We start from the raw sequence: 24192 nt of genomic DNA, 5'->3' as shown, positions 1-24192 counted from the left end.
TCTTTTAAATGGAAAAGTGAATACAGTGCTATGAGGTATTTTAAGAGAGACCACATTCACATAACTCTAAGTATATTGTTTTAATTGTCCTATTTTATTATTAGTTATTATTGTTAATCTCTTATTGGCCTAATTTGTAAATTAAACTTCATCATAGGTATATATGTTATAGGAAAAAACATAGTATAGTTGACCATTGAACATGTAGGGTTAGGTGGTGCTGAGCACCCTTGCAGTCAGAAATCCATGCGTAACTTAAGTTGGCCCTCCACCTATGCAGATTCCCAACCTTAGGTAGAAAATACAGTTGACGGTTGAACAACATGAGTTTGAACTGCATGGATCTGCATATATGCAGCTTTAGCTAATTACCAAACCTGAAGGAGGGGTTGTGAGAACCCCCGAATTTGTAGCCAAGTTGGACAGAAGTGCAAGTAACCTAGGAACCTAAGGCTTGTGACTGGCGTCTGAAGTGAGGTAAGTCTTATAGGACCGAGCCCTTAACTTCAGGGGTCTGTGTTACCTCTGAGGAGTTAGTGTCAGAATTGAAGGACTTTATTCTTAACTTGTGGTTCTGTGCTAAATCTAGGTAGTTAGTGTCAATATTGAATTGAATTGTAGGCTACCCATTTGGAATCAGAGAATTAGAGAATTGGTTGGTATGAGAATGATGTATCTGGTGTCAGAAAATACCATACAAAGTGGGAATTCATTGGTTTAATGTAGTAGATAGCTGGCTTCTTACCACCGAACTTGTTCTGGGAAAAGGGCACTCATCTTGGTTTTTGTCCTTCAGGTGACAGACAATATGGAGGACTCTATCCTCCTCTTGGGTTCCTTTTCCCCACTCAGTGCTATTGTTATGGTGTTAGGGACCTGGTTCAACAATGCAGATGAGTAGAAGGAAGCAAAGAGAAAATGAAGAACTCCTTCTTCATGTCTACCCCAGTACAAACTATTGTCGTTGCTTCTCCCAGGCCACAGCAATAGCTCCGAATGCTAATCTGTCTCTAAGGGTTATATTTTCTGCCATCCCCACACCTTTCTCCATCCAAGAGACAGAATGACCTTTCCAAAGATATGGTGAGGACAGCCAGTGGCTTCCTGTTGTTCATGGTCTCCCTGGTCCAATAAGTCCACTCTCTGACTTTGCTATCTAGGCTTCACCAGGACCCTGTGCTCCAAGCACCTTTATTTGTGTGTTTATGTGGATAATGTCTTTTCTTCTCACTGGAATCCATGAGGTTGGGGTTTTGTTCATTTTTTATTACTATTTTACTTTCAATGCCCACCACAGTGCCTGGCAAATAACATATGTTTAATAAATGTTGGTTTGAATAAATAAATAAGAACAGAATGACCTCGTGTCGCTGCCCCACCGTCTGGCCCCGTGGACCCACACCTCGCGACCCGCTACCGACCAATCTTCCCGGCCCTCGTGTGCACCATGTCTGGTTCCTCCAGCATCACCGCTATGAAGAAAGTGGTTCAACAGCTCCGGCTGGAGGCCGGGCCCAACCCAGTTTCCCAGGCAGCTGCAGATCTGAAACAATTCTGTCTGCAGAATGCTCAACATGACCCCCTGCTGACTGGAGTATCTTCAAGTACCAATCCCTTCAGACCCCAGAAAGTTTGTTCCTTTTTGTAGTAAAAGGAATTTTGAAGGTGTTCTAAACCACTTTTCTTGAACCAGTGAATATTCAAACAGAGCTAAATCTGAAGCCTGTATGAAAAGCTTATTGTATGGCATGTGCCATACTATACAAACTTCTGCTTTTGTCCTTAACATCTACCTCCCTGAATTTTCATGGATTTCTATTTCATAAGAAAGAGTATTTCATATACACTGGCAGCAGCATACAAATAAATACTTAGTAGAAAAAGTAAAAAATAAGAAATAACAGAATGAATAGCATTCAGGTCACATCTTGCTGATACTAAGGTCAAGGCTGCCAGAAACACACAAGTTAGTGCAAGTCAGTGAACTGTATTACACAGGTAGAAGGAAAGAAATTGTCATCACATCATTTGTGGCCAGTTTGGCGGGAGTGTGAGGGGACAGTAACCTAGCTGTTCAGGTGCCTGCTATGAAGGTGGACTCCAAACTCCTTGGGGTCATTAAAGTCCATAGGCATTGTGATCACCTGTGGGCTCACAGGAGCTTCCTGGAATCCTCAGTGATCAAACTTAATCACCTGCATCACAGCCTCTGCAGGCAATCGAGCAACCTTGACAGATTGACTGATTTTTTAAAACCATTTTGTCAGTTTATAGGCTACAGTCTCCTGTTTGTCAGGTTTATACCATTACATTTATACTCTTTAGAACTAGTGGGAAACATACAACAAGAAATTCTTGTCTCAGGGACCTTGCAAGAGACTTCTGTTGATAAACATAACATATAATAGTTTGAAGATATTGATAAACAGTAGTCCCCTTATCCACGGGACATGCATTCCAAGACCCTCAGTGGACGCCTAAAACTTCAGATAGTTCTGAACCATATATATATGCCTTCTGTTCACTAATGCCTTTCCATCTTAACTAAGCACTCCCCATACACTGTGGCCATGACTTGCAGTTTGAGGTGTGGCAACAACACTAGCACAAATTTCTTTTTCTTTCTTCACAGTTTCTTGAATAGAAGGTTTATGCTTACCATAGATCTTACCAACCTCAGCATATGATTTTTTTCTTTTTTTTATTACGTCAAGATCTTTCATATTTTTACTTAAAGACATCCCTTTACATAGCTTCTCCTTGGCATATTCACATTGCTAGCCTCACTAGCATTGCTTTGCGGCCATTATTAGGTAAAATAAAGGTGACTTGAACACATGCACTGCAATATGGCAACCGTTGCTCTGAGAACCAAGACGGCTAAGTGACTAACCAATGGGAGGGGAAGCTATACAGAGTGGAGACACTGGAGGAAGGGATGATCCTTATCCTGGACAGGACAGAGCAGGGCAACGTGAGGTTTCATTACGCAGAATGGCATGCGACTTAAAATTTATGAATTATTTCTGGAATTTTCCATTGAATATTTTCAGAACACAGTTGACCGTGGTAACTGAAACCGTGGAGAGAGAAACTGGGGATAAAGGGGGTTACTGTATAAGGAGATGGCACCCACCAAAAAGTAAAACACTGAGATCACAGTAGAAAAGTAGACAGCCTGCTCATCAAAGAAGAAATCAACATAAGTAATAAACATGGAAAACATGTTTGACCTCTTTAAGAATCAAAGATAAAAAATAAGGGATATTTTTTACTATAATATTTACAGATCTTAAAAATGATAGCAGCAGGATTACATGCAGTAGGCATGTGTGATAGAGTACTTGTGAGGGTGAATTGCTTTATTTTTCTTTCTTTTCTCCCACCACCATTTATCCCCCTAGTCTCTCTTCCACTTCCACCAACCTCCCCCCACTCCACTTATTAGGTAGGTTTGCTATGACTCCCCACCTTGATAAGGTGGCCTTATGTAGTGGGTGACCTGGGGCACCCAGTGGCGCAGATTCCCTGATAACCTGACCTGGGTGCTCTAAGAATGTCCCTTCTGCACACTATGTGGGTCTTCCTATTGTAATTGAGTCTTGATTGCTATTGGCTCATTTGTGTATAGAATCAACCCCCAACACAGTGTGCAAGCTGCTGTGCAGGTGCTGATCACACGAAGGGGAGTTCGCCTCAGGAGGGTTTGGTGCCTGCTGATTATTTCCCTGTGGCTGTGCTGCTTGTGAAGTATATTGGATCCTGCTCTGTTGTTGTCTGAAGCCGGCCACTGGGTGTGTTGGTTCTGGGCTTCCTAGGCAGGACCCTGTCTGTGACTGGCCCTGGGCAACCTATTTGAGCTATCAGTGATCCACAGCTTACAGCTCCCTCTGTTGGGCCTGGATGCTTGTGAAAAGGACCAAACTACATAACAAGGTCTGCTTTTACTAGCTCCAGGCCCAGGGGCAGGTCAGCAAAAGTCTCAAATCACCCAGAGATCCACCTCTGCCCACAGGCTGTCTGTTAGGCTCGGTCACTTAATAAGCCTTGGTCTGTACTCCTCAGCTGGGAGTAAGCTCCACAGGGTGGGGCAAGAGGAATTACAATGGATAATTGTAATTGCTTCCCTGCGGACTGATGCTGCTGAAGGGGAATGCTCTGCCTGAGAATGGGGGCCTCTGCAGTCTGGGGGAATGACTCAGCAGAGGGATCCTGGTGGCTGTTCTCTCAGCGCACTCCCCAGAGCCACCAACCCCAAACTCTCCTCATGCAGCTCTAGTTTGCTCTGCTTCCTTCCACCCCAGGGTGGGTGCCTATGAACAAAATTTTGTGCATTGGCTCTTTAAGAGGGTACCTACATTTCCAGCCATCTCTCCCTGGTGGATAGGAACCCTGCTGCTTTTCACAGCCAGATGTGGGCACCTTTCCCCAGTTCTGGTGTTCTGAGCTGGGGAGCCTGGCTTGGGTTTTAGACCCTGTACTTCTCGGGGGACCCCCCTCCCAGCTGATACATCCCTCCACACTTCGGCTGCTGCCCATGAGTGCCTGGCCCGCCCTCGCGTGCCTCTGTACCTCCTCCCAGTCTCAATGTGGCCTCTCTGGAAGTGCTAATCGTAAGGCTTGGCTCCAGCTAGTCTTCAGGTGGTTATTCAGGGTGCTTTTCCTTTACTTCAGTTGTAATTCCAGCTTGGTCCTGAGAGGAGGTGAGTGTAGCTTCCACCTAATCCATCACTGTCTTGGATCCACCCCACAGGTGGATTTTTAAGGTGGAATTCATCTCTCTTAATATAAAGTTCTTCTAGTACTTCTTAATTCTCTCATGTGGTTCACAATATAAAAATTTCTTCCCGGTTCTCCACACTGCATGTCCCTCTGTGCAGGGTCCAAGGCCGCCGGGGAACTCACACTTTGTGGGACTCCTGGGGGCTACCGACTCCCTGCACGCCCCCCCCCCCCACGCCCTGCCAGCTGGGTGGGCTGCTGAGGCTGCTGCCCATCACTGCCTGCCTCAGGCACCACAACCATATTCATTTCAAACTTTTTTTTATGGCAAATTATATTTGCAATATGTAACAGGGCCACAGAACATATTTCATACCCTTTTCAAATCTTCCCAAAATTAATCAAAAAATGTGTAATACAATGTCATTCACATTAAAAAAATAAAACTTTGCTCAGACGGCTTCATCGACGGCCCGTGAACCAGCTCGCAGCCCCACGCACAACTATCACCCGAAGGGCGAGAGGGGCGAGAGCAGCTGTAGTGTTGCTTTCTCACTTTTGGTAGTGAAATCCTCATTTTAAACATAAGAGGACACATTGTTTTAAAAAGCCTGGATTTTTACAATACTTGGCTCCATACCCTTTCTGAGTAGAGTGTGAACAAGTCCTGAGAGACCTCTCTGAGCACAGGGACACGTTGTGGATGGAAATAGCTACATTTTCCATGTGTATGACCTTTGACATGGCGACAAAAAGCGTACACCTATGGATGAGAACAATGGGGGGGGGAAGGGGGTAATGGGCAGAGGGTGGGGTGGAAACTGGGTGGAGGGGAGCTATGGGGGGAAAAAGGGAACAACTGTAATAATCTGAACAATAAAGATTTATTTAAAAAAATAAAACTTCATAAAATTCCATTTTATAGGCAGGATTTGGAAGTAGCTCAAGTGTCCATCAGTAGATGAGTAGATAGAAAAGCTGCTTACACAATGGAATACTTCCTTTGGCAGTAAAAAGGAAGGAAATCTTACCTTTTGGGACAGCAATAGATGGACCTGGAGAGCATTATGCTAAGTGAAATTAGCCAGTTGGAGAAATCCAAGTTCCATATGATTTTACTCATATGCTGAATCTAATGATCAAAATGAGCTAACAAGTAAAATAGAGACAGACCCATAGATAGAGAGCAGGCTGACAGCTGTTGGGGGATTGTTTAGGGAGTTGGGGGTGTGGGTGAAGGAATTGAGAAAAAAAGAAAAAAACACATGGACAAGGACAACAGTGTGGTGGCTGCTAGGGGTAGGGGCAGTGGGGGCAGTGGAGGAGGGTATGGGGGTGATAAATGATGGATGGAGACTTGACGTGGAGTGGTGAACACACACACAGTGTACAGATGATATGTTGTGGAATTGCGTATCTGAAACCTGTATAATTTTGTTAACCAGTGTCATCAGTGAATTTAAAAATTCACTCTATATGCCTAATAATAGGGGAGTAGTTTAAAAAATGTGATGTGGCCACAGAATACTTATGAAACATTTTAACGCTCAGTAGGATACTTAATAGACAGAGCATGACACAAAGTTGTATGAAGCATTCGATGTCAACTATGAAAAAAATCTTTTCCTGTAATAAAATATATAAAATGGTTTTATGTCTAAACATAGAGAAAATGAAAAAAAGCATAATATCACAATTCTTGGTGCAGATATAAGATAAGATTCTTTATGTTTTTCCAAAAACTTTTTACTAATATAAGTTTAGAATATGATGGGGAAAAGTTATTAACAATACAGATAGTGGTTTTTGAGGCCTGGGTTCTGTTGGTGGCTCTGCTACTATCTTCAACAAGGTTGTCAGGATCCATGGGTCTCAGTTTCTCATCTGTGCAGTGGGTATAATAATGTGCATAAAGGGTTGCTAGTAAGATCAAATCAAATAAAAAAATGTAAAGTACATAGTAGAGTACATGACATGCACTAGGTGTTTGTGAATATTAGGATTCTCATCTTAGCATAACAGAATTTGAGAATTTCCAATTCTTTGGGGCAAATGGTGATGAGAAGGCATATGGCTGCCTCAGTTGCATAGCTCAGAAACACCAGAGCCTCTGGAGTTTGCATCCCTGTCCTGTTGCTATTATTCTTAATTTGTTTTGCTAAGCTGGAAGAAACAGAGTTTAAAGCTTGAATTGCTCCTGATTTTTTGTTTTTTTTGCGTGTCTTTGGTTAGTTTTGATGTGTTCTCTTGGTTGTTTATTCGTTTTGTTTGTTTGTTTTGGGCCATTCACCCTGCAAAGCAGAAAAATTTCCTAGAGTAATCGTTGATGCTAAAGCCAAGTAAATTACATTCAGAGAGAAGAATTTAAATGACAAGTGATTTAATATCACTTGGGGATCACTGAGTGCAGGAAAAGTGACAGGCCAAATCCGGAGAAGTTGGATTAATCTATGTGGAAAGTTAAGCTTTACCTTATAACAAAGCAAAAAGGCGTCTGGAAAGAAGGTCTTAAATTACCATTAGGCAGCCCATTAACTTCCATCTTTCCTCTGGCCTCCCTTCTTGCCTGTCCAGCTTTAATACTTCAGGCAGCATGAGTTCTATAAAATTAACCTCTGCTTGAAACCCCTCCTGGCCTTTATTGACTGTAAGGTAAAGCCTGAACACCAGTATGGTCCAAACCCTTTATAATCTGCTACCTATTTATCTTTTCTTCCCTGTGTGTTTTCTGTGGACTGCTATGCTTCATCCCCTTATCAGCCTATCTGATAAACTCCTACTCATACTTTAGAACCCAGACCAAATGTCCCTAGACTATAAGTTCCTTGACTAGACTGTGTTTCCATAATGTCTGGGACAGGGTTTCATTCATCATTGCACTCTATGAGTTTGAACGTGTCTGCTAAAAACAATAGGGTATGGTGTAGTGGCTTAAACTGTGTGCAGGAATTTATCATCTCATGTAATAGGAAGCCTGGAGATGGTGGTTCCAGGACTGGCCCTGTGGCTCGACAATTTTTTTGTCCTCTTTCTTTCCTTCTGCCAACCTAGCAGGCTAGCAGTGTTTCCTTTTGTGGTTATGTTACAGCTACAGCAGCCATAACCACAAGGCTAGATTCTGTTAGGAAGGAAAAGATGTAAGATGTTGGATAGGTAGGACAATGTGCAAATGCAGAAAGGCAGAAGTGGTGGATCAAGGACTTTTTGTCTTGTGCCTCTTGTTTTTTGTTAATCAGGTAGAAATTTCCCAGAAGCTGCCCAACCAGTTTCCTCTTATGTCTCATTGGCTAGAAATAGGTCCCATGGCCACTTCCCAACCAATCATAGGCAAAGGGAAATGGGTTAGCCATGACTGGTCAGGTCAAACTTAGTTCATCCTTTGGTCTAGACCAGCCGTGGGCAAACTATGGCCCGCGGGCCGGATCCGGACCCTTTGAAATGAATAAAACTAAAAAAAAAAAAAGACCGTACCCTTTTATGTAATGATGTTTACTTTGAATTTATATTAGTTCACACAAACACTCCATCCATGCTTTTGTTCCGGCCCTCTTGTCCAGTTTAAGAACCCATTGTGGCCCTCGAGTCAAAAAGTTTGCCCACCCCTGGTCTAGACTCTTGAGCTATCTCTCTATATAAAAGCCTAAGTGACAGTTTGTTCAACCGTTCGACCGTTTGACAGGTAGCTATGATGCACACTGACCACGAGGGGGCAGATGCTCAACGCACAGGCATGGAAACATGAAACAGACTGATGAATCTCAGAGGAAAAAGGGGAGGGGAGATGGCTGGAAGAGATTAATCAAAGATCTCATATGCATACTAGAGGCATGGTGCACAGATTCCTGCACGGGTGGGGTCCCTCGGCCTGGCCTGCAGGGATTGGACCAAATCAGTGCACTAGGTCTCCAACATCCCCTCAGGGGCCCCGGATTGCGAGAGGGCTCAGGCCAGGCTGAGGGACCCCACCAGTGCACAAATCCATGCACCGGGCCTCTAGTCTTCTCAGAAATCTGTTTGATGCTTGAACATAAGGAGGTTTCTTTTAGAAAGAAAAATATGTAACATGTTAGATGAGTCACCAACTGCTTTTGCCATAGGAACTTGGTAATGCACATAGTAGAAAGGTTCTCTGTAAAATCTTCAATCTTTCTGTAAAATTTTAAAATATTCTTTCCTCCATGTCTCCACAATCTATTACTGTTACTATATCATCATATCATCATTTCTGTTTCTGTTTCTATTAAGTTTCTTTTGTGGTACCTTAACTGCCCATCAGCTTGGCTATCTCCTCCATGGGACTGGAACTCCTGAGGGCAGGAAACATGTTTTATATATGAGGTTTAGATGTCCAGCACTTATGTGCATAGCTTCTCAAGAAATGTTTGTTGCCCTGACCGGTTTGGCTCAGTGGATAGAGCATCGGCCTATGGACTGAAGAGTCCCGGGTTCGATTCGGTCAAGGGCATGTACCTTGGTTGCAGGCACATCTCCAGTAGGGGGTGTGCAGGAGGCAGCTGATCGATGTTTCTCTCTCATCGATGTTTCTAACTCTCTATCCCTCTCCCTTCCTCTCTGTAAAAAAAAATCAATAAAATATATTTTAAAAAAATAAAAAAAGAAATGTTTGTTGATTATTTTTTTTTGTACAGCTATTATCAAATATAATCATTTTTCTTTTTTTTTTTATGTTCTGTCTTCGTTAAAGCCCTTAGTGATATTATTAGTGCATGAAATTCCATGTGTTTAAATTTCACACATCTTGGGTCACCACCCTTTGGCATACAGTTCTGGTATCTGTGATAAATTCTGGAGCCCTGCTTAAAACAAATTGGCTATATAAATAAATTTTGATAGAAATAATTCATTAATAATTCTTTTAATTGGGAAATAAAAGCCTGCATTTATTTAGCTTTATCAAAGACAGCATAAGATGAAAATTGAAAAGTTCAAATGTTTTTCATGAAAAATGGATTTCATTGCAACCAAAACACAAACCAAACAATAAAAGTTAATCCAGCTTTCTTGAAAATGACAGCTTCAGTCAAACTGATTTATAGTTTGCAATGGGGTTTTTGTGACTCTTTCTCCCTTTTCCTCTTCTCCATTCCACCCATGTATATTTATGCTGGGAAAATATAACTATCTACAGAGGGAAGAATGAGGGACTGTCATTCTCTAAATGCCCATGTCTCAGAACCCATGAAAAAAATTCCATGACATTATTTGTGCAGTAGGCAAATCTATTGAGTGAGAGATCACTGTAACTTAATGTGGCATATGATAATAACATATCACATCTGTTTCTTCTTCCGAAAAGCTTTTCCTGACCTTCCTATCTGGGTTAGAAAAGCTTTCTTTTAGCTCCCTGAATACCCTCCTTACTCTATAATTATCTACAATGCTTAGCACAATGCACATGCTAAAAAAGATCGTCAAATAGATAAAATTATACAGTGGATATATATATATATATATGCATATATATATGCACTTATTTATTTAGCAAATACACATATATAGTATTTACTGTATGCAAGGCATATTTCTAAATACTTTATACATATTTATTTAGAACTTTACAATTTACCAAATCACTTTAGAAACATTGGCTCATTGCTTCCTCATTTTAACTTTAGTGAGCACGTGGACAGAAATATCTCCATAGCACAGCTAGGCAAACACACTGAGAGAGGTTCATCTATTTACCCACAATTACACAGTTTGCAAATAGCAGAGTTGGGATTTTAACCTATATATTTTGACCCTCAGCCCAGTGTTTTTGCAAGAAGAGCTCCGGTGGAGCCTTTTTTAACATTTTGGGATAACCACAACTGTAATAATTGAAGACTATTTTGAGAAGTTGTTTAGGGAAACAAAGATTTTTTATATATGTTTAAAACTACTTTTAGTAGTGTTTTAGTTAGTAAATGCTATATTAGTGCTGCATAAGAGATGACTCCCAAATTCAGTCTCTAAAACAACACTACAAATTGGCCAGGATTTGGCTGATCTAGGCTGGTCTTGGCTGGCCAGCTCTTCATCAAGTAGAGGATTTGGTGGGGCTCAGCTCGTTGAAGTAGCCTGAGCTCAGGGTGGTTCCACATGTGTTCATTCTGGGGCTGAGCTGCTCCCTGGGAACATGGCAATGGGGAGAAGTACAGGAATTCAAGTCCAACTACACATACCCAATTTAAGCCTTTGGTTGTATCACACCAGCTAACATCTCATTGGCCAAAGCAATTTACTAGTACATGACCAGGCTGAATTCAAGGGAGGAAGCACACTCAACTTATCTGCGGTCAGAGCAAGTTACTGGCTAAGATCAAATGTGCTGGAGTGGGAATTTAAATTTCCACATTGAAGATGGGTGTGAAGTTGAATCTGACTAATTTTGAACAATAATATAATCTACTACAAGGGAATTTCAAGAAGGGTTGCCAAATTAGGCAACAAAACAAAACAAAACAAAAAAACAAAACAGGGCACTCAGTTAAATATGAATTTTGAATAAATACACTGAGACATACTTATACTAAAAAGTGTTGTTGTTTATCTGAGATTCACATTTAACTGGGTGACCTATATTTTATTTGGAAATTCTAGTTTTAGATGAATCAGTTGCACTTCACAAGGTTAGAGTAATAGTAACACTATATAATTTACCAGATTATGCAAAAACTATGCTCATATTGACTGAACCAATAACTGCTCTTCTTCCAGGATTGGTTTTACTCCCAGATTTCCCTGAAAATATCACTATTTTAAGTAGCAAGATGAATGGAACCCTCCAGGCCAGTTATTCACTGGCCTTCTTATTAAGCTGTAAATGAAGGAGGCAGTAGAAGGTGTTGGAAATTTTGTAATTATTAGTGATATTGGGGAGCAAATCTGGGCAATCTGTTTCTGTAATCTCTCCCTGCAGAAGGATTCCAGACTTCCTATTGTACATTTTGAGAGTGTTTGTGTTTATCGTGGCTTTAGCCTCCTCCTCACTCACTACTACGTTGGGAAAATATGGGTGGCCTCAGCACCAGATGAAGCATTAGATGCCCACTAATTGGTCATAAACACCAAAGCAGGTTCATTTTCATTTGTGGGCCACTGACCTTGAAGTGATGTGAAATGCTTATTGGAATGATCCTCCCTCTCTCCATCTCTCCCTTGTCTCTTACCCTCCAATAATTATTGATGGCCCTCATACCTCTGCCATGGTTGTTAAAATGGAAGGACAAAAGATACACCTAGGAATTGCTCAGGCCAGCCATTTAAGGAATTTGTTGAAACAAATTACTTTCTTCAGTGTTTGATTGCTGTGGTGCCCGTATTTTTTTTTGAACCAGTACAAAATGTGTTAGAAGAGCCAGATGGTGGCATAGTGGGTGGATATACAATCACCTCCTCCCAGGACCAACTGAAACTTCAACTAAAATATAGAGCAATCAGCCTGTACAACCACCTGAAGACGAGCTGAAGAGAAGTCTTATAACCAAGTATATACAGAAGGAGCCACATCAAGACTTCTGGGAAGGGCAGAGATGAGATAAAGGCTGGCCCCTCACATGGGCCATGGCTGAGATTCTGGAGGAATAGCTCAGCTGCAAAGGTTCCCAATGAGAGCCATGGGGTCTCAACTCCAAGCTGGGCTCCTCAGCCCAGAGTACCAGAGTGGGAAAGAGGTACCCACATAATATCTGGCTGTGATAATCAGCAGGGATTCTGATTGCCAGAGAGAGACAGAAATCTGCTAGAGACATAGGTGCCCTCTTAAAGGCCAACACACAATCTTATTTGCAGCCTCTCACTCTGGGCTCCTGAAAAGGGAGGGTGGAGCAAACTAGAGTCAGGGGAGGAGAGACTGGGGTTTGTGGCTCTGGGGAGACAGCCACCAGGATCCCTGTGCTGTGTCATTCTCCCACACTGCAGACGCCATCTTTCTTGGATGGAGCACTCTCCTTCATATGGCATTATTCTGCACTCCCTGTTGCCCCACCCTGTAGAGCTCACACTTCTGAGGAGTCACCTGCCTTGGCTTGGGTATAGAGGTACTGGAAGGCTCAGGGGTGTTAGTGACTGAATGGTGTGGCTTTGGGATGAGGACCATTCCCCCAACTTTTATGTATACCTGACTGGTGCCTCTTCCTCACAAGAGATCTGCTATCCCACTCTATGGGCTCCCAGTGACCCTTCTCTCCCTACTCCTGGTGGCTCTGCCCTGCCAAGGTCTGGCAGAATCTGGGACAGACTAAGTTGTATGGATCTGAGATGGGGGCCACTGCCCCCACCATTCCCCAAGCCTGTCCTGCACCTGCCCCTCATGGGAGATCCACTGGCCCTGTGGTCGGCAAACTGCGGCTCACGAGCCACATGTTGCCCTTTGGCCTCTTGAGTGTGGCTCTTCCTAAGCCTTAGGAGTACCCTAATTAAGTTAATAACAATGTACCTACCTATATAGTTTAAGTTTAAAAAATTTGGCTCTCAAAAAAATTCTAATCATTGTACTGTTGATATTTGGCTCTGTTGACTAATGAATTTGCCAAGCACTGCACTAGCCCATCCTCCCACTACTGGCAGCCCCAACCTGCTGAGATAGTGCTCCTGGAAGAATCTGGGAAAGACTGAGTTGTGTGGCTCTAGGTTAGGGGCCTGACCAGTGCAGAGCCTTCCCTTCACATGGCCAAATCTTGGTCTATTTGGGCCTGAGAAGTTCTGCTGGCCTCATCCTGATGACTCACTGAGACCCTACCCTATCATGAAGGTATACAAGCACCCAGGGAGGTGGCAGCTATACTTGCTATAATCTGGAACTTTTTCTGGGTGCCCTCAGACCCAGCACTGGCATTAAGAGTAAACCTGTATCAATCTGGTGAATATCACTTGCCCCTACCTAGTGACTCACTGAGAACTTACCTAGTGACTCACTGAGAACTTACTGTGGAAATGGAATACTGCCAGAGGCTCTTTCAGTGATTGAGCCTAACAAGCAGCTGGCAGGTGGAGGCATGTGGTGGTGGGATCTTGGGACTTCTGCTGACCTATCCCTGGGCTCAGTGCTGGTAAAAACTGGCCTTGGTGCACAGCTTTGTCCTTACCGTGCACATCCAGGCCTATCAGAGGCATCTGTGGATCTCTTTGTGACTCCAAACAGGTTGCTCAGGGCCAGTCACAGGTAGAGACTGACATTAGCCTGCTCCAGAATCCCTCTCAAGACCCCCAGAACCAACATATACAGTGGCCATCTTCAGATGACATCGGAGCAGGATCCAATTAGCTTCGCAAGCAGCATATTCAAAGGGAGATCTTGGCAGGCATCAGACCCTGCTGAGGCTAATTCTTGCTGAGCTTTTGTGTGGTCAGCACCTGTATAGCAGTTTGTATACTGTGGTCTGGGTGGACCCTCACAGTCAGCTAGCATGAGGGTTGACCCCATACACAAATGGGCCAATAGCAATCAAGACTCAATTACAAAAGGAGGGCCCACAAACCATACAATGGACATTCCTAAAGTACCCAGCTCAGGTGACAAATGAGACTGTACCACTGGGTCCCACAGTACACATAAAACATAAGGCCACCCTACCAAGACTGGAATCACAGCAGATCTACCTAATACATAGAAACAAACACAAAAGGGGAGTCCAAATGGGGTGAAAAAAAACATGCCCCAAATTAAAGAAAAGGAGAAATCTTCAGAAAAAGAACTAAATGAAATGGAGGCAAGCAATTTACCAGATATAGAGTTCAAAATAATGATTATGAGAATGCTCAGGGAACTTAGTGAAAACTTCAACAAAAATATAACATGCATAAAAATACCCACAGAAAACATAAAAATGTCCTTTAAGAAATGAAGACTATAATATCTGGTATGAAGAACACAATAGAAGGAATAAACAGTGAGTTGGATAAAGTAGTAATTTGGAAGACAAGGTAGCAGAAAACACCCAATCAGAGCAGTAAAAAGAAAAAAAATTAAAATTTAGGATAATTTAAGGGATCTGTGGGACAATGTGAAGTGTAACAACATCCACATCATAGGGGTACCAAAAAGAAAAGAAAGAGAGCAAGGGATCATGAACCTGTCTGAAGAAATAATGGCTGAAAAGTCCCCCAACCTGCTGAAGGAAAAAGACACAAGTCCAGGAAGCACAAAGAGTCTCAAACAAGATGAACCTAAAGAGGCCCAAATGAAGACACATCATAATTACTAGTAAAATGACACATGTTAAATTCTAAGAGAGAACATGAAAAGTGCAAGAGTAAAACAGTTCATTGCCTACAAGGGAGCTGCCATAGGCTGTCAGCTGATTTCTCAACAAAAATATTTCAGGTTAGAAGAAAATTGGCATGAAATATTCAAAGTGATGAAAAGCAAGGACACAATAACCAAGGCTATTTTACCTCCAGCAAAGTTATAATTGAAGGAGAAATAAAAAGCTTTTCAGACAAGAAAAAGCTAGAGGAGTTTGTTACTACCAAAACAATATTACAAGATATGTACACCTTAAACCTATGTAATTTTATTGTGCACTAGAGGCCTGGTACACAAAAATTTGTGCACTTGGGGAGGGGGACCCTCAGCCCAGCCTATGCCCTCTTGCAGTCTGGGACCCCTCGGAGGATGTCCACCTGCTGGCTTAGGCCTGCTCCCTGGGGGATCAGGCCCAAGCTGGCAGTCAGACATCCCTCTGGCAGCTCAGCAGCCCTTGGGAGATGTCCTCTTACCAGCAGGGAGCAGACCTAAGCTGCAGTCGGGCATCCTAAGTGCTGCTGAGGAGGCGGGAGAGGTTCCCGCCACCATTGCTGAGCTGGCAGCCATCAGCCTGGCTTGTGGCTGAGCAGAGCTCCCCCTGTGGGAGCTCACTGACCACCAGGAGACAGCTTCTGCATTGAGCATCTGCCCCGTGGTGGTCAGTGTGTGTCATAGTGACCAGTCATTCCCAGTTGTTCTGCTGTTAGGGTCAATTTGCATATTACCCTTTTATTATATAGGATGTCATTCCAATCCTATATAATAAAGAGCTAATATGATAATTAGGCCGAACAGCCGAACGACCTTCCAGACATCCTTCTGGACGTTCTTCCAGATGAAGCCGGGGCTGGGAGGGCAGGATGAGGCTGTGTGGGGCTGCGAGGGCCAGCTGAGGTAGCTGGGGCTGTAAGGGCTGAGCCCCTTGTATGAATTTTGTGCATAGGGCCTCTAGTAAATTCAATAAAAAGTGATTGTATATGTGCATGTTTTTAAAAGTTGAGGAGAGCCCTAGCTAGTTTTGCTCAGTGGATAGAGCATCAGCCTGTGAACCAAAGCACCCTGGGTTTGATTCCAATCAGGGGCACATGCCTTGGTTGCAGACTCCTCTCCAGCTTGGGCCCTGGTAAGGGCTCCTACAGGAGGCAATCAATTGATGTGTTTCTCTCACATCAATGTTTCTCCCTGGCTTTCCCTCTCTCTTCCACTCTCTCTAAAAATCAATGGGATATATTCTCGGGTGTGGATTAATAACAATGACTAATGATGATGATGATGATGATGATGATAATTGAGGAGGAAGAGTAAAGATAAGGAGCATGGGAGAAGTTTTAGATTTTCTCTAAGTCTTCCTTTTCATACAGAAATATTTATACTCCAATGTGAGGCCTGGTTTTTGTACATTAATGCCAACCCCATAAACTGAGGATCTTAATTTTCATCTCTGCTGGGATTGGAGATGATTCATGGTTTGCAGGAGTTATTGACACCAAAGAATTTTCTATTAACACCTGGAGCTGACTACAGAGGTGAAAGGCAGGTCTCATATGAAAAAGATATTCTCAGGAAAGAAAAATGTTACTTTTACATGTTTTTTCTTTTGTTTGTGAAGATGAGAATTTTTTTTTCTTGAGAAATAATTTCTTTCTTGTTGCCAAATGTCACTGCAAAAATCTGTTTGAGAAAATAGTGAATTTTTGTGTTAATTCTTTTTGCTGTGTTCACAAAAACATCACCTGAAGCATGTGGTAAAAATTAAGGGAAAATAAGCCATTTCACTTGGTTTTATAAATGATGACATTTTTTATATTCCTCAGTTCTATGAATGTTACAAAGGAAACTTTCCCTTGGCTAGCTTATTAAATAAACATCTATTTCGAGAAGCACTGAAGAGGATAATAGGGGGAAAAGTGACAAAATAAATGGGTACTTCAGTCTAGTCATTTCTCTGGGCAATGACTGTGTCCTGGCAGCTGGGAGGCTCCTGAGTCAAAAAGGCAGATTTATTCTCATAGAGGCACAGATCGTGGCTTTCTTGCTTCCATCCCTTTTGACTACTATCTCTAATCAGTTTTCAAGGAGTCCTGATAATTATTAAGTGGATACTAGTGATCAATTTATTGATAAAGTAATACTACTAGTAGTAATTGCTATTGTTAATTAATCACTATAGGGAAGACACAGAACACTATGTTGAATGTTTTTTTTTTTGTACTTTATCCCATTTTAATCCTCTAAAAATCCTAGCATGAAGATGATATGGTCACATGTCACAGTGGAAAAGTGAGGCATAAGGAGGTTAGTAACTCACCTGTGGTTCCGCAGTTGTTAAAGCAGTAAGCCGTAATTTGAACTCAGGCCCTCTGACTCCAAAGCTAATTTTTAAGCTCTAAATTGTATCTTGGGTTTTGGTGTAGGTGTAATGTGAGAGACACTCTAAGATATAACCATGTCTCCTCTATTAGACTATGGCTTTGCTTTATGTATCATTTTTTTCTGGGTTGTATTGTAAGCCTTGCTTTCTGAGTATTGGCAAGTCACATGGCTGTCAGGTAAAGAGTTCATGCTAGGAAGTTTCCAGAGCCAAGGAATGAGAAGAAAGGTGGTCACAAAGAGCTAAGAAAAGCAGAGGGAGGAAGAACATTACAACTAAGATGGTATTAACTGTCAAAAATGTGACAATGTGAGAAATGGGGAGAAAAGATGCAGGAAGATCTACCTAGAGTGTTTGTGAGAACAACTGCAGTTTCCCTTTCATTGTGTGCATCGGGCATGATGGACACTTGGTCAGCTCTGTTAAAGGTCAGGTAAAGGCCAGGGTCAGCGAACTTGATCCTTGCGGAAGGCTGTTTTATGATTCTCCAGTCTCTGTGACCATACTCCATGTGCCTGTGTGTACCATGGGAGGCACTTCCAATGGGGATTCGATACCTCCAGGTGAACACATAGAGTTCCTCTTAGGGAAGTACTGGGTTAAAGTTTTGCATCTCAAGAACATGTTTTTGTTAACTTTAGTTCTGATGAGGACAATATCTTTACCCATTTTTACGTTACCATGGATTACTCAGATATATTGATAGATTCTACAACGGGAAATGTCAGGGCAGAAAAACAACACATTTGTTAACTTTCAGGGCAAGCCCAGGCCCAGGCCCTGCAGAGGTGGGAGGCGGGTCTGCCTGAGAGCAGTTGGGCACTTAGTGGGCTGGTCGCTGAATGGGGCTTGGAAGACAAACTTTCTACTTCCCAATTTCCCACTGCCGGGCTCTGCCAGGAACAGTGCTGCCTTCACTTACCAGGTTAATGGGTGGGTCAGAAGTGTGGGGGCGCTTACAATATCCCAGTAGAAAATCATGCCAACTACCCAATGGTCAGCCTCTGTGCCCAGGATAGGCTGTCAGATCTGTGTGCCTCCAGTGGCCTGTCTTCCGTGGCGTGTCCTTTAGGCGTGTTGCAGGTGCAGAGTCGGAAGTTCTGTAAGGAGGGTGCTGTGGCTATTGAGAACTTGAGATGTTGTTAGTATGAATGAGGAATAGAATTTTTAATTTGATTTAATTTTATTTCATGTAAATTTAAATAGCCACATGTGGCTAGTGGTTCCTGCTTATATAAATGTACTTTGGAATGATTTTTCTTGTGGCAGTAAAAAAAGAACACAAACACGCTCGCTCTCAGCATCCTACCTACCAAGTCTATGCATATCCCTCACTTCATTCTCATATCCATGATCTCATACACCCTGGGAGGATGATGTTCTGATTTTTCATATTTGATAAATGGGAAAACTGAGTCACAGAGAAGTTATGTGTTTTATTTAAGGTCACTTGCTAAGCCGGCAGTGGAGCCAGGGCTCACATTCAGACCTGTTTCTGAATCCTGAGGGCTGCAGGTGGAGATCAGGAGTCTATCAAAACAGACTGAGCCTCACAACTCTTGTCAGTCTATTGGCCATGTGGCTGCGGCAGCTTTTAGCTGGTTCACCTGCAAAACAAAGCCTGCAGCAATGGCTTAGTTTGCATAATTTATTTTGGAAAGTGATCCCAAAGGAATATAACTGAGGGTCTGAAAAGTGAAATAGGAAAGGAGAGAAAGCCAATCCAAGGGGATATTATTGATAGGCAACTGGGACTCAATCCTACAGGGACCATCTAAGGAACCCAGTAGAATGCTCCTTAAAGTTGCCCAGCAGACACACTTAAGAGGGAAGCATTTGTACACTAGCTCCTGCCTCCATTGGTCAAAGACCCCCTTATAGAGTGTTCATGGGCCCACATAGATGAGTGCGCATCCGCCGGCTCCCCAGTGGTGCTGCAGAACAACCCTTGGCAGAATGTAAGAAGTACCTGGTGTGACTGATATGAGGAGTTGTCTGGTTATCTCTGTGAGCAACTGGCTGCCACAGCAAGACTGGAGCTTAAAAGGAGACAGAGAATATGAGATGGTCATAAAAGATGTCCACAGACTGAGGGGAAGGATCTAAAATAACACAGCTGGGGAAAGTCAGAAATGGGAATTAGTAGAGTCTACGAAGCTCTGAGAATGGATTTTTCTATAAAAATATGAAACAAATGGGCTTAACCTTTGATGCTGTCAATGAGCTATCATCTACTTGGTTGCTAGTGCAATGATATTACTTTTGTGCATCATGCATGGCACTGCTTTAATGTAAGGCATGATTCCTCCCATTACCCCATCTCTTCCCAGTTGACTTCTTTATGTCACCTAGATAGAGGGAGCTCAGGGAAACCAATCATTCAATGGATTTCAAATTTAAATTGCTCTTACCTCACCCACTCATTTATGGACAGCACAAACAACATGGTCACTAAGAGCACTGGCTCTGCAACTGGATCACTGGGTCCTTGCTCTACTACATACTAGCTTTGTGGCCCTGGGCAAATTGCTTAACCCATTTGAGCCCCAGTTTCTTCATCTGGAAATAGAGGTTATATTACTTACAGAGTTATGGTAAAGGTTAACTGAACACACACACACACGACTTAGAACACTGCCTGGCAGGTAGAAAACACAGTATGCATATTTGCTAGTGTATGTTGATTCATTAATTGATAAGGAATTATTTAATATTCAATACACACAAGACACTCCTCTCCTTGATCCATGTGCACGCCTGGGTCTGACAGGGTCTTTGTTGCTCACTCCAGCCTTTTGAAATTCTTTATGCTCTAAATTCTGAGAGCACCTTCCTCTCCTCTTTTTCTTTTCACTGATTGATGTACTACAAGTAACAAAGAATCAATCTGTATAGGAGTAATTAAAAGCCAAACACCGCACCCCACTGCACTGTTAGTACAGTCGGTATGCACAATCTGCCAGTCCCCGTGGGTGTTTTGAATTTATAGACATTCTTTATCCTGGGTTTACTTTTGGACTCAGCTGTCTCTGGAGCAGTGATTCATGTAACTATAGCACAAGAATCACCTTCAGACAGATCGCAGCTGAATTCCTAGGCCCTCAAATCTTTACTCAACCTGACAGTCCCAGACAGCGCCCAGAAGAGGAAGATATCTGCATAGAATAAGTTGTCTCTTAGGACAGGAGCTGCTAAACAAGATGATGAAAGAAGCAAGGATGGAGGCATGAAAAGGGGGAGAGGGGTTTCTGGGCAGAGACTACTGGCCTACTCTATGATCCCATTTAGACCCAAATCATTCTTCTGGTGGCTGGAAACCATAAGACTTCAGTTAAAAGCCAGAGTAAGTGCCTGTGGAATTCCTATTTATTGGACAAGAACTCCTGGAACTTAGACTACTCTGTGAGAGGACTTGTGAGAGAAATTGTTACTAGCATTTAAAACCAGACACTGAAAATTCTTAGTGGTTTGGATATCAGTGTGTCACTGTGATGACCCGCTAGCCATGCTGGGAAGCAGACTCGCTCTGCTGGAAATAACATAATTATAATACTTGGCAAAACCTGGAGGACAACAGAAATGAAGTTCAAGAATTCAAGCACATCAGCCAGACAGAAAGGCAGAAAATCTCGGGCTAGACATCCTGGGGGGAAACGAGGTGATGGGGTCTGAAGAGCACTCAGGATGTTGTGCTAAAAATGGCAGCTGCCTCAAGTAGAGATTCTTATTATAGGACTAAAGGAGGGATTCGGGGGCACATTGCTGTGGGTGAATGAGTCAGTGCAAGTTTCCTTCTGAATTTTGGGGTCACGGGCTCCAGAGAGGCTTTGAAGATGGGAAGGCACAAAATCAAAATAAGAATTTTAGAGGTTTGAGAGGAAGGTGATATGAAGGTAGGAGCCTGACTTGCATCAGGTCCAGTATCTGCCATAGCCAGGAGCTATCTCTGCTACCAACTAGTGGTGAAGGGTGGTGATGAATCACTTAACCCTGTATGGTCTGTGGAGACCTTCAAGTCTCTCTAATAGTGCAGATTCATGGCCTGGAGTTTGAGGGTACCCCCCTCATTTTGTTGTCCTCTGGGGCATTGTGTGGCAGGAGCTCCTTGTGGCAAATGAGAAGAAATAACGCAAACACATTTTGTGTGATAAACCTGAAGCCGCCACCATCAAGACAGTAAGAAGCTGCCAAATTCATCTCACACAAACTTCATTTCCATAGCCTTTCGTTTTTCCCTCAGCAAATTGAGAGGATAGAATTAGGGAACTCTTATGGCCCCTTACAGATCTAATGTATGAGAATATCCCGAAGTAAGTGAAAGGTGAAATCGCTGAATCTACGATTTTTGTCTACCTCATTATTCAAAAACGTATATTGAGCTCCAATGATGATCTAGAAATTTAGGTCAACACACATGGTCTCCACCTTATGGGTCTTACCTTCACTTAGAGATAGTCAAGCAAACGTCCTGTAACAGACAGTAGGGTGGTGGTTGTAAGGGAGAAAGCAGTTCACCCTAAAGCACAAGTTTGAATGAGGGGTCGTGTTTTGTTTATCTGCCAAAAGAGTTAGTTGTGTCAGACTCTATCTCTGATATAAAAAATAAAATAAAAATGTTTAAATGTTAACATTTAAGCGCATTGATCCTTTTCCAGGGAAGGGGAGGTATTTGCTGAGTAGACAGCCATATGGCAAGAATGGTTGTTGAACAAAGGCAGGCACTGTCTCAGCCCGAGAAAGGAGGCCCTTCCTCGGTAGGCAGTGCAGAGAAACTGTTCAGGAGGGCAGCGGGAAGGCTGCCAGTGTACCAGCTTCCTAATTAGGCTCCACAATTACTTGTGAATTCCTAGAGCTCTGGCCACCATGCAAAGTTATGAGTCCAAATCCTTTGTAAAGCCAAGTAGAAATAGTCCTTAAGTTACCACCATTTTGGAGCCTGCATCCTAGCTCTACCCTTTATCTGGGCATAGACAGGCCTTGAGCATTCTGAAATCTCTGGTTGCATAAGACTGTAAAACCAAAAGTGAGCTTTGAATGGAGGTCAGCTTCCTTCAGGATTCCAAGATTTCTCTTTTTCCCATTGATTTTTGTCTGTGCTCCAGCCACCAAGGTATTCTGTGACTACTGCTTCTCAACAAGGCCCTTTTGTTTTTCCCTTCATCTGGCTCAGTGAGCCCAACTCACCTTGGCTTGTTGCTGGTGTTGTCACAGTAAATTATGGCATCTCTGAATTCTTTGCTGAAGAGTAACTCCCATCCTTCAAGATTCATTTGTGTATTTTGCCCATCTCTGATTAAAATGACAGATGTCAGTCACACAGGCCAGAGCCAGTGGAGGGAGCTGATAAACACCACTGATGCAAGCTGCAGGTGAATACTGATGAAAAATACCATTAAAACATTTCTGGGAAATATTTTTTAAAAAAGGAATTTGGTTAACTTTCTATCCATGCTAATGGGGGTGAGCAGTGGTGCAGACCATCCAAATGTCAGTTGTATTTAATTTGGCTCTGCCTGCCATATGCTCTGTGTGGCTGAGGGGGAGAGGGTAGGCACAGGCTTCTGCAGGTGCCTCACAGTCCTGCAGATTTTATGTGGCAGGGACCGTTTGTGATGGGTGAGTTCTCTTTTGATGGTGGAGCCGTGTCTCAGCGCTCTGACTGTGTGTTTTTAGTTTTGTTCAGCACACATTTATTTACAGTGGTTCTCAACCTTCTGGCCCTTCAAATACAGTTCTTCATGTTGTGACCCAACCATAAAATTATTTTTGTTGCTACTTCATAACTGTAATGTTGTTACTGTTATGAATCATTATGTAAATATCTGATATGCAGGATGGTCGTAGGCGACCCCTGTGAAAGGGTCATTAGACCGCCAAAGGGGTTGTGACCTACAGGTTGAGAACCACTGATTTAGAAGCTACCATGTGCCAGGCACTGTGTTAGGTACTAAGGATTTAGGGTGATTAAGGTATGTGGGTGCAATGTATGTGAGAGTGCTTTGCTGGGAGCTGGGATACATGCACCATCGACGTATCGGTGCAGTTCACTCCTGTGGTGGAGCAGTAGGTTGACCACTGTCAAGTGCCCTCTGCGCTCTGCCAGGTGTTCCCTCAGGACATCGGAAGGTGTCTTAGAACTTTTAATCCTCTGAGTTTTTGAGTTTCTGAATTTTATCCTACCTTTATGGCTACTCCTTTTTATCTTCTTGACAGGAACACCTCCAAATACTTAGCCACTAAATGTAGAATGCCCTTGTCCTAGGTCCTCTCCTTTTCTCTATTATGAATACTTTCCTTACTTAATCTCAACCAAGCCCATGGCCTCAGTCAGCAATTTCTTGCAGAAACTCATACATGTGTATCCTCAGCCTAGCTTCCTGTAGCTTCAGGCCCGCATATTCAGGAGTGTTCTACAGAATACTTCTTGGAGGTCCTAGGAACCTCATACTCAGCATGTCCAAAGTCCAATGTACAGTCTTTCTCCCCAGGTTTGATCCTCTGCCAGGACTCCTTCTCTCAGTGGATGGCACCAGCATTCTTCCCTCTGAAAATGTCATGGCAGCCTAGACACAGTCAACTTTCCCAACCCTCGTGTCTAATTCATCCCCACATCCTGCTGGTTTTACCTCATAAATGTTTCTGGAATCCATCAGTTATCTCCATTGCTACCATCATCACCAATGTCCAAGTTAACCTGACCCTCTTGCATAGGCCAGCAAGTTCACCCACTTCTATTTTGGATCCTGTCCAATCCTATCTTCATAATGCAACCAGAGTGATTATTTCACCACACAAATCTGAGAAAAATTGCCTTATCATTGCAGATGCATAATGAAACATTTCTTGATGA

The 24192-nt window shown here is 42.8% G+C and overlaps 1 protein-coding gene across 1 annotated transcript; it reads left to right on the top strand.

Annotated features, from left to right (window-relative positions):
* Positions 1-1447: 1447 nt before the first annotated feature.
* Positions 1448-1648, top strand: LOC308522625 (guanine nucleotide-binding protein G(I)/G(S)/G(O) subunit gamma-5-like; the record flags this gene model as incomplete). The annotated part of the gene is made up of 1 exon (XM_081096097.1): positions 1448-1648. One exon carries the CDS (start codon positions 1448-1450, stop codon positions 1646-1648), a length of 201 nt encoding a protein of 66 aa, XP_080952223.1.
* Positions 1649-24192: the final 22544 nt, after the last annotated feature.

Source organism: Myotis nattereri, assembly GCF_964212035.1.
Source record: "Myotis nattereri genome assembly, chromosome: 7".
NCBI classification, from domain to species: Eukaryota; Metazoa; Chordata; class Mammalia; order Chiroptera; family Vespertilionidae; genus Myotis; species Myotis nattereri.
This window is presented reverse-complemented; position numbering and strand designations above follow the sequence as displayed.